Source organism: Herpailurus yagouaroundi, unplaced genomic scaffold, assembly GCF_014898765.1.
Source record: "Herpailurus yagouaroundi ecotype Mexico unplaced genomic scaffold, PumYag 207, whole genome shotgun sequence".
Lineage (NCBI taxonomy): Eukaryota > Metazoa > Chordata > Mammalia > Carnivora > Felidae > Herpailurus > Herpailurus yagouaroundi.
The window spans coordinates 5,436,819-5,447,522 of NW_024412438.1; the positions used below are offsets into that span (position 1 = coordinate 5,436,819).

The 10,704-nt window shown below is 55.6% G+C and overlaps 1 protein-coding gene across 2 annotated transcripts; it reads right to left on the reverse strand.

The window, feature by feature from the left end:
• Positions 1-5,982: 5,982 nt before the first annotated feature.
• SLC27A3 (solute carrier family 27 member 3) lies at positions 5,983-10,287 on the reverse strand. Of its 2 annotated transcripts, none has more exons than XM_040452886.1 (10): positions 9,641-10,287; positions 9,180-9,389; positions 8,714-8,872; positions 8,046-8,170; positions 7,653-7,847; positions 7,458-7,548; positions 7,138-7,336; positions 6,839-6,936; positions 6,585-6,715; positions 5,983-6,301 (listed from the first exon to the last, which is right to left on the reverse strand). In XM_040452886.1, the coding sequence occupies exons 1-10, from the start codon at positions 10,197-10,199 to the stop codon at positions 6,125-6,127; spliced, it is 1,944 nt and encodes a 647-aa protein (XP_040308820.1). In that variant the 5' UTR covers positions 10,200-10,287; the 3' UTR covers positions 5,983-6,124. The 2 variants fall into 2 exon arrangements, with proteins under 2 accessions (XP_040308820.1, XP_040308818.1); XM_040452884.1 differs by having other exon boundaries at positions 6,222-6,301; positions 6,867-6,936; positions 9,641-10,281.
• Positions 10,288-10,704: the final 417 nt, after the last annotated feature.

Consider the following 10,704-nt stretch of genomic DNA (forward strand, 5'->3'; position numbering starts at 1 on the left):
GGAATTCACACAGGGACAAATGCCTAGTTAGTTGCCAATTTTCAGAGTAAGGAGTTGTACCCAGTGTGTTTCTCTCCCTTTATCCTCGCACCCAGCTGCCTGTCACTCTGGATATTTTGTATATTCAGGGTTTCGAGTGCGTTCGTGCATCTCTGTGACATTCAGATTGCCCTGTTTTAGGCAGTGGGAGCTCTGTGTTCTTTTGCTGTTATCCGTGCTCCGACATCTTTGCTTTCCAGAACAAGATGCCCCAAAGCCTGTTCTGGGTATTTCCTGCTCCAGCCTGGAATCCACCTTTTCTACAGGGAGCTGGGCACCAGATCTCATAGCTGTCAGATTGTCCATTGCTTCTAGGCTCTTTCAGTAATGTTACAAGACTTTTTCTTCACTTATTTTATACTCGCATGTTTCCCCTCTTGCTCTGGAAGCAGGGACTCCTAGCGTGTGTGTTATTATACAATACGCCATAAAATAGTTCTAAAGAGTAACACCAAAGCTACTGTGAACAAGTACACTACCACATGAAACGTAACATGACTTTATTTGTCCTTAGGGAAAAATGAACTCTTGCAATATTATTTCCGTACAAAAAATAGATAAATTGTACTTCATCAAAGTTTAAAACCTTTGTGTTTTAAAGGACAGTATCAAGGAAGTGAAAAAACAATCCACAGAATGAGAGAAAATATTTGCAAACTATATATCTGACAGGGAACTTGAGTCCAAAACATGTACCAAAACAAATCACAACTTAACAATAAAAAGAGAAATAGCTCAATTATAAAATAAGGAAAGATTTTGAAGAGGCATTTCTTGAAAGAAAATATACAAATCGTACGTGTGTGAAAAGATGCTCGACGACATTGACCATCGGGAATGTGCAACCAAAACCATAAGATACCACATCACACTTATTAGGATTGTTACAGTCAAAAGACAAGTAATAAGTGTTATTGAGAATGCAGAAAAATTGGAACGCTCGTACATTGCTGGTGGGAATATAAAATGGTGCAGCTACTGTGGAAAAGTTTGGGGGTTCCTCACAAAGTTAAACATAGAGTTTCTATGAGACCCAGAAATACCATTCAAAATACACACAAAAGAATTGAAAATATAAGTGCACTCAAAAACTTGTACACAAATGCTTATAGTAGTATTATTCGAAAAGCTTAAAAGTGGAAGCTGTCTAAATTCCATCAACTGATGAATGGATACACAAATTGGTGTGTGTGTGTGTGTGTGTGTGTGTGTATTTTTTAAGTTTATTTATTTTGAGAGACAGAGCGAGAGAGCATGAGTGTGAGTGGGGGTGGGGGTGGGGGCAGAGAGAGAGAGAGAGAGAGAGAGAGAGAGAGAGAGAATCCCAAGTAGGTTCCACGCTGTCAGTGAGCATAGACCCTGACTCCGGGCTCGATCTCATGAACCAACAGATCATAACCTGAGCTGAAATCAAGAGTCAGTCACTTAACTGAGCCACCCAGGTGCTCCTTTTTAAACTGGGAGGTTTTTGGGGCGCCTGGGTGGCGCAGTCGGTTAAGCGTCCGACTTCAGCCAGGTCACGATCTCGCGGTCCGGGAGTTCGAGCCCCGCGTCGGGCTCTGGGCTGATGGCTCAGAGCCTGGAGCCTGTTTCCGATTCTGTGTCTCCCTCTCTCTCTGCCCCTCCCCCGTTCATGCTCTGTCTCTCTCTGTCCCAAAAAATAAACGTTGAAAAAAAAATTAAAAAAAAAAATAAACTGGGAGGTTTTTTTTTTCTTTCCAAGTTTTTATTTAAATTTCAGTTAGTTAACTGTACACTGTAATATTAGTTTCAAGTTGTAGAATTTTTTTCAGTCTATCAATCTATCTGTGATCTCTGCCCCTAACGCGGGGCTCAAGCTCACAATGCCAAGAACAAGAGTAGCATGCTTTATTGAATGAGCCAGTCAGGTGCCCCCCACCCAGGTGTAGGATTTAGTGATTCATCACACATACAACACCTGGTGCTCATCGCAAGTGCCCTTCTTAATACGCATCACCTATTATACATCCAATTGAATGTTAATTGGCCATAAAAAAGGATTAAGTACTGATACCTACCACAATGGCCATGAACCACAAAAACCTTATGCTATCAAAGTCACCATACACAAAAGGTCAAATATTGTATGATTCCATTTCAATGAAATATCCAGACTAGATAAATCTATAGGGACAGAATGCAGATTGGTGGTTGCAGACGGTTGAGGGGCAGGTAGTAATAGAAACCGCTGAATAGATGAAGGCTTTCACTTTGGAATGATCAAAGTGTTTTGGAAGCAGGGATAGTGGTGCACAACCCTGTGACTGTACTCAATGCCACTGAATTGTTTACTTCAAAACGGTTCATTGTACGTTATATGAGTTTTACCACAATAAATTATTAAATTATTTCAAAAGTAGTCATGAGGGACGCCTGCGTGGCTCAGGTGGTTAAGAGTCTGGCTTTGGCTCAGGTCATCGTTCCACGGTACTTGGGTTCGAGCCCCGTGTCGGGCTCACTGCTGTCAGCCCGGAGCCCCCTTCGGATCCTCTGCCTCTCTCTGCCCCTCCCCGCTCCAGCTCTCTCTCTCTCTCTCTCTCTTAAAAATAAACATTTTTTAACAAAGCAATAAAGTATCAATACATGTTACAGCATGGATGAAGCTTGAAAACTTGATGCTAAGTGAAAGAAGCCACATGCAAAAGGCCGCATACTGTGTGAGTGCATTATTGTGAGTGTCCAGAAGAGGCCAATCCAGAGACACAGAAAGCAGTTTAGTGGCTGCCAGGGACTGGGGTGAGGGGAATGGAGAGAGATTGCTAATGGGATTTCTTTCGGGGGTGATGAAAATTTTCTTAATTATCTAAATTATCAGCTATGGCTGCTCAAATTTATGAACAGAGTAACCCCCCCTGAACTTTACACTTGAAAAAGGTGAATTTAATGGTATATCCTAACTCAACTTTTTATGTCTTAATGAACTTAACTAAAATTTTTCCCTCATAGAGTTAACTGCTGGTTACCAGAGGGGAGAGGAGTAGGGGGATGGGGGAAACAGGTGATGGGGAGGAAGGAGTGCCTGTCTTGAGCACCGACTGATGCCCGCAAGTGGTGAATCACTGTATTGTACACCTGAAACTAATATTACACTCACTGTATGTTAACTGGAATTAAAGCCAACATTTTTTTTTAATGCGGCAGATAATAAAGACAATTTAGATCTAAAACAAATTTCTCCCCGCTTCTGCCCCCTAGAGGCCGAAAATACAAACTGCAGGCACACTTTCAGCTTCGCCGGGAGAGCAGGCAGCCCCTGGTGCGCAGGCGCCTCTCAGCGTCTAAAGGCGCCGAGCGACTCGCCCCGCCCACTCAGAAGCTTCCTCCCACGTGCCGGGCAAGCTCCGTTCGCGCATGCGCCGCGAGGCCGGAGGCTCCCGGGGAACCTGCGGGCCGGCGTCCGGAAATGGCCGCGTCAGCGGAGCTTCCGGCCACGGGGTGGTGGGAGGCGTCCGTGGGCCGGGAGCTCGGCGCCGACCTTCGCGGGAGCGGTGCCCCGAAGCCAGCGCCGCTTGGTGGGCCTCCTGCCAGGTGGGCCCCGCGGCGGACGCAGGTGCCAGGGCCCAAGGAGTAGGTATCTTAAGCCGTGCGGGCCTCGCGGTCTGTCACCTCGTCTCGCCTCGTCTCCGTGGACCCCGGGATCCCACGTAGTCTTCACACGTCATGAAATATTTAATCTCTTCAGTCACATAAATGCAAAATCCACGCTGAGCCCGCTGGTTGTACAACCCCAGGGACCACGGTTTGCCGCCGCCTGGCCAGTGCTGGGCCTGCCTTCGTGGGGCCGCGCGGCCGGAACCCCGAGCGCCTGGGCGCACAGCGCAAGTTAAAACCATTTTACTTTAATTTTTTTTTTTTTTTTTTAAAGGAAAACCAAATTCTTTTGAGATTTATTTTTAATTGTGCTAAGTGGGAAACTTAACTCTTTTGGATCTAAAGCGTGGCTTTTTGCAGCTGTCAATTTCTGCTATCAGTGATCACCTTTGTACTGAGGCTGCGGCTTGAAGACGAAGACTAGCCCCGTTCACCTGCTCTGAGCCTGGGAACAGAACTCCCTCCTCCTGCTGTCTTTGCTAAAGTGCCTTGGCTCAAGGGCATGCACCTCCCAGATCCCACTGACATGTTACACTTGGTATTTGTGGGATTGCAGAGTGAGGCGTGGGGACAGGACTTAGGCCAGCCAGCTACTGTTCGTTGGCAATGCGTGGCTCGTACGTAATTTAAAATTTGCTAGTAGCCACATTTACAAAAGTAAAACAAGTGGGTTTTTATATAGTTCCTTTAACCCAATACATCAAAAAAATACTATTTCAACGTATAAGTAATATAAAATAAAATAAAAATGCGGTTTTTTTAGTGCTAAGTCTTTGAAACCTGGTGTGTATTTTACACCTACGGCACATCTCAGACTCGGGGCATTCAAGCACTCAGACACCTGTGGCTAGTGGCCACCATATTGGACAATGCAGATTTAGGCCAAGTGAAACGGATCGTGGGGGGCGGGAAATGTGTGGGGTTCATGGTGGAGGAGACAGCTGCTCAGCTCATCGTCCTGGAAACGGGCTGGGTTAAGGGTCTTAAAGGGAGCAGCTGCAGGACATGGCCCCTGTCAGCCAAGAGACACCTGCCGACTCCCTCCCCCCCCCCACTTGTACTCTTTCTGGGTTGAATTACAGGTGAGCTGAATGAGCTAAATCCCTCATCTATTGGTCAGTTTGAGAAGTCACCTACACCTGAGTGTGCACCTCAGTCTGTTGGTGATGCTGAACTGGGCTGGTGGAGGGTGGGGGCCAGGTGTATACTTTGGAACAGGAATTAGCTGAGGTTGTTGGTGAGGCCCATCCCCTGACCTCTCATGTTGGGGAGAGGAGTTGGAACAGGAAAGATAATCCAAGGGAAAGTAGCAGAAACATCGAGGACCACAGCTCAAAACAGGGGGCCTTGTTTATTTTTTATTTATTTTTTTTAAAGTAAACTCTACAGGGGCGCCTGAGTGGCTCAGTCGGTTAAGCGTCCAACTTCGGCTCAGGTCATGATCTCCCAGTTCATGGGTTCAAGCCCCGCGTCGGGCTCTGTGCTCACAGTTCGGAGCCTGGAGCCTGCTTTGGATTCTGTGTCTCCCTATCTGCCCCCCCTTTCAAAAATAAAAAAATTAAAAAAAAAAAAAAATAAACTCTACACACAGTGTGGGGCTTGAACTCACAGCCCCAAGATCAAGAGTTGTACGCTCCACCGACTGAGCGAGCCAGCCGGGGCCCTGACGGGTGGGACTTTAGTTCTAGGAGAAGTGAGAGTTCCATCATCACAAGCTTTTAGATGATGAGCTTTTCTGATGCTTCATTTGGGGGCCTCTCTCCTTTCGTTTCGCCAATTGCTCTTGCTGCCACAGGCGCCCGAGCGCTCTGAGCCCTGCTCCAAGGAAAGGCTTCCAAGGCTCCTCAGAACCCAGGGGGCCCCAACCTGGGCTGCTGCTTCTGGGAGCGTTCGATTAGGATTTAATAAAGTTAGAATCATCCGAACTAGGGGGCCGAGTGGCCCCACCCTTTCCCCCTCACTAAGAGAAGTGTCTAGGGCATCGTCCGCAAAATCAGACCTGTTTTCCCTGGTTGGCTCTGTTCAGCCCAGCGGCACCCGTGTCTGTGGAGACGCGGGGGGGGGCAGCGTTTCTATCTCTGCCCACCTCTGCTGCGCCACGGCCCCCAGGGAGTGAAGCTGGGAGGGGACACACCGCACAGGTAGACATCATCCGCCAGGGACTCCCAGAGGACAAGGATCACATGGGGTCGCCTGAGAGGAAAAGGCCCAGGTCCAGACATGGAGCTCGGGCCTGTGTGAAGTCAGGGCAGAGACGTACGTGGCTCTGTGCCAGGGGGAAACGTCGGAGCGAAAAGCGGTTCCACCGACAGGGAAGACGGACGCCACAGATCAGAGATTGGCCCTGGCCCCATTTATTACAAAATAATGATTACAAATCTGGTATAAAAAAGACCCCGGGGGATCCCTGGCGCACCTGCCACACCCCCACCCCACAAAGCCGCTCCCTCAGACACCTTGGCGGGGAGGGCTCTCAGATGCGAAGGTCCCCAGCCAGGAGGGCACTGTACCGGGCAGGTGTGAGGGGCAGGTAGGCGCCCCCAGCCCGGTCCAGAACGTAGAGGGGGTCAGACAGTGCGCTCGGGTTAAAACCCTCCTTTGTCATCCGAACCTTCTGCTGCTTGAAGGTTTCTGTGGTGGCCAGAGACTCCTGGAAGGGGTGTCAAAAGGGGTTGAAGGAAGGAAGGGGTACTTTGAATTCCGTCAAGGGGCAGGTCCCGGGAAAGGAGGCATGAGGTCAGGGTTTGGGATAGGGGGTCACAGAGAAGGAGCCAAGCCCGGAGGGGGGCATGAATGACAGAGTGCGCATCCAGGAAGGAGCTGTTCTTTCCCGCCAGGGACGGAGCTGCACAAGGACCCCCGCGCGGGGTTTGGAAGCCGCTGGCCGCCGCGGGTGCAGGGGCTGAGAGGTGGGAGCAGGAGGACTCGATTACCTGGAGCCTCAGGAATCGAGGCCAGGCGTAAGGCGGCAGGTTCTCAGAAACGTGGCTGTAGAGCCGCTCGAGGTCCAGAGAGTGGGGGGGACGCAGAACCAGGGCCGCCATCCCAGCCCTACCTTCGTGCCCTGGTGGTGTCGGGGGGAAAGGCCAGCTGTTGTGGTGAGCCGCTCTCAGGCCGCATGTTCCCTGTGCCCAATACCAGTCCAGGGTGGCAGGCCGGCTGCCCTCCACCTCCCGTGTCTTGGCACCTGGCACGGTAACTCCGTAGACGTTCACCTCCTGAACAAAATCCAGGGACTCCAAGGCCTCCGCCACCTCGGTCGTGGCCACGTTCTCCCCTTTCCACCTGCAAGAGGGCAGAGATTCGGGGCCTTATGGGGGTGTGGGGAGGACGCGGTCAGGGCGCCAGACGGTCACAGGGAACAAGGTCTGAGAGGAGAGCTCGGATGAGTGGCTGGGTTTGGATGGGAGTTAGTTAGGTTTAAGGGGGTTTGGGTCACAGAGGTCAAATGTCCAGGATAGGAATCAGGGTGTCCTGGACAGATACCGGAAGGTGTCTCCAGTACGATCATGGAAGCGAAGAAAGCCTTGGTCATCGCAGACCAGCAGGTCCCCAGTGTTGAAGAAAACATCTCCAGGCCGGAAGACGTCCTTCAGCAGCTTCCCGCGGTCCAGCTCTGGTCCCCCAGCATAGCCGAGGAAGGGGGACTGTTGGCTCACTGGGGCCACCAGCAGCCCAGGCTCACCTGCAGAGCCGCTGGGGTCAGGGGGAGCTGTCCACCTCGCCCAGAGCTTCCTGGCCCCTCACCCCACTCTCCAATTTCAACCCTCTGCCGGCTGCACCCCCCCCCCAACCTGAGCACCAACCTGGAGATGTGGCCACACAGTGCCCCTGGGTGTCCCGAACCGGCTCCCCTGTGGTGACATCATAGCGAATCAAAGAGAAGGGGAAGACATGCTGGGGGAAGGGAGACCCCGGCACTGGGTCATTTCAGTTGCACGGGCCCCTCCCTGCCAGCCCCCACCTTCCACGGGGTCTCCAGCTCCTCCCCCACCCCTTACCTTGTAAAGCCAGGAAGCACGCCCCACGGCACCTGGCTGGCCCGTGTAGTTGAAAGTGGCAACATTGCCCTCCGTTAGGCCATACGTCTCCAGCACCTGCAGCGGCCCGAAGCGCCGCACAAAACGCTCCCAGGTGTCCGGGCGCAGCCCGCTGCCCACCACCAGTCGGACCTTATGCCCCCGTTCCGCCTGGCTCTGAGATGAGGGGAGATGGGCAGAAGGTTCAACAGCAAGATGCCAGCTCCCAAAAGGGAAGCCCCGGCATCCCAGGCCCCTCACCCCACCCTGCCTGCCGTTCTCGTCCAGCCCCCAGGCAGGCGTCCCAATGTCTCCTGCCAGCTGCCCATCTCCCTGCCCAGTGGCGGCAGCTCTGCCCAGGATGTGCCCACGCACCGGGGGCTGGTTGACAAGGTATCGGCACAGCTCCCCGATGTACTGGAACACCGTCACCCCGTGCTGCTGGCAGTCGTCCCAGAACTGGCCAGCTGAGAACTTGGACTTGAGCACCACTGTGGCCCCTGCCACAGGTGGGGAGAGAAGGGAGGAAGGAAGGTGAGACTGAGGGCTGTGGGGGGAGACCTGAGCCCCTCCCTCCCGGACACCAGCCTTCACTGCAGTGTCCTTCTGGGAAGGCCCTGCTGGGACAGTCAACAGCAGCCCAAGGTGGCCCTCCTGCTTTCCCTCCGGTGCCCCAGAGAGGTTAATGCCCTCTCCCTACTTCCCGTCCCCAAACAGTGCATCCTGTATGCCTAGGCCCCCAAGTCCCAACCTTCTTCTCCGTTTGCTTCTCCCTGAGCTGACATGCTCGGCCCTTCACCCCCCTTCCCCCACGTGGAGTCTGGAGGCCTCCCTAGTTCCTCAGTGTCTAGGTTGTGCGGGTGATGCTTCTCCATTGCAGCAGGAGCTCTTGGAGAAGAGACCTCTGCCTCCTCCCTCGTCTGGAAGCGTCCCCAGGTGAGCGTACCACAGTAGGTACTTAAATAAACGTTTGCTAGGAAAAAAAAAGTTTGCTGGACGACTGAAGTTTGGGGAGGGCCGAGGTGGGAGTGGGAGAGACTGACCAATGCCCAGGCAGCCCACAATGCCCAGTAGGGAGCCAGACATGTGGTAGAGCGGGAGGGCAAGGTAGATCACATCCTCCTGGTGGGCACCACACAGCTGGTAGAAACCCTGGCACTGCAAGATCTTCAGGTGGCTGATCCGTGCAGCCTTGGGGAGGCCTGTGGGTGATGGAGGAGATGGGTGGAAGGGTCTGAGCTCCAGGCCCCGCCTCCCTCAGCCCCTGCTGGGTAAAGAGGCAAGGCTGAAGCTGATGCCAAGCTGTCCTGGAAATGGCGGGAAGTTCAGGGAGGTGGAGAAGTGAGGAAGCGCGGCAGAAGCGGATACAGTCGTGGTTGGGATCTTGGGATGGGCCCGGGGAGGGGGGTGGAGGAGTGGCCTAGGAGTTGAGGCCACGGTTCCTGTTCCTAGTGTCTTGCCTTTCTCTGCCTTAGTTTCTGGCAAGGGAGTCTGGTGTCCCGTGCTCACCCGTGGTGCCGGAGGTGAAGATGTACAGGCACGTGTCCATTACGCTCTGGGGGGCAGATAGGTACCCGGGCACCGGCTCATCCGCTTCGGCTGAGGCCTCCGCCAGCACATCGCTGATTCCGGCCAGACGGGTTTCGGGGCCTGCAGCCCAAAGATGGAGCCCCATGGCTCTCAGGGCCGGCAGGTCAGGCTCCAGGGACTCCAGGAGCTCTGGATGGGGTGGGAAGGCAAAGCTCAGCGGCCCAGAATGCCTCCCCACCCCGCAGCCCACTTGCGCCGCCCTCGCCCCTCCCCACCACCTCACTCCTCCGGGCGAGGGCGAAGGGTGCGCATCTTCCGTCACCGTTCTGGGAACCGCAGACGCAGCCCCGTCGCTTCGCAAAGCCGAAGCCTCATGTCCCCAAGCACCCTTTCCAAGCCCCTGCGAGCCAGCTGGGCCCCTTCTGCAGTCCCGGCCTCACCTGGCGCCAGCACCAGCGCGCGCGCGCCGCAGCTGCGGAGGCAGTGCAGGAGGGGACCCCGGCGCAGGGCGGCGGGCACAAAGGCCGCGCGCAGGCCGGCCTTGGCCAGCCCGAACCAGAGCCACAGGAACTCCGGGCAGGCGGGGAGCAGCAGCGCCACGGTGGCCCCGGGGGTCAGAGGGGCCGCGGCGCCGCCGCCCGGCCCCGCGTCCCAGCCCCGCGCGCGCAAGAAAGCGCGCGCAGCCCGGTTGCTCTGACGCTCGGCCTCCGCGTAGCTAAAGCGTCGCGCGCCGTGAATGAGGAAGACGTGCGCGGGGCGCTGCCGGGCCAGCTGCGCGAGGCGCCAGGCCAGGCTGCAGCCCCCCTCGGGGCCCCTCGGGTCGGCGGCGGCCGCGGCCAGGGCGCGCGCCCGGAGAGCCCGATTGCAGCGCAGGACGCGCACCGCGAAGGCCAAGTCCGCCGCTAGCCAGCGAAGCCGCGGCCAGATGTGCAGCGTCCGCAGCAGCAGCAGCAGCGGCGGCAGCAGCAGCAGCGGCGGCAGCAGCAGGAGCCCGGCCATGGCGCCCTCGTCCTCCGCTCGGCGCCGCCGCTCCCTCCCGAAAACTGGGGCCGCTCGCTTTTGCGCGGAGACCTCGCCTTCCCGGGAGCGCGCGTGCGCAGGCACACGCCCCTTTCCCACCCGCTCCCGCCCCCCCCACCCCCACCACGGGCGCGGAGCCGAGGCCAGGAGGTGCGTGGGGGGCGGCCCCGCGCTCCCCGCCCTCCCCACCGCCGCGCTCGCTCCCCGACGGCCGGGAACCCACACCCTCCCGGGGCCGGGTTTTCTCCCACAGAGCTTCCCGGCCCGAGGCCACCCCAGCGTCTCCCCAGACACACCGAGGAACTCGGGCCTCCGGGCCTGACCCGCGCCCTCCCCCGGCGCCAGCAGCGGCGCCAGGGGATGGCTGGGGGCCCGGACGGCCCGCGCTCTGGAGGGGCGACGGCGGAGGCCCCTCCCTTCGGGCAAGGGCGCCAGTAACTGGGGCCAGTGAATGCTTTCCATCCAGGTTTTTTTTTTTTTTTTT

Bases quoted from the DNA above. Each gene is read 5' to 3' on its own strand.
- SLC27A3 (XM_040452886.1), bottom strand. From the start codon at position 10,199: ATGGCCGGGCTCCTGCTGCTGCCGCCGCTGCTGCTGCTGCCGCCGCTG. The intron at 7,848-8,045 runs GTGCGTGGGCAC...CCCTCATCTCAG, and splicing joins ACCTTGTCAACCAGCCCCCG to AGCCAGGCGGAACGGGGGCA. The intron at 6,302-6,584 runs GTAATCGAGTCC...CACCCCTTCCAG, and splicing joins CTCGATTCCTGAGGCTCCAG to GAGTCTCTGGCCACCACAGA.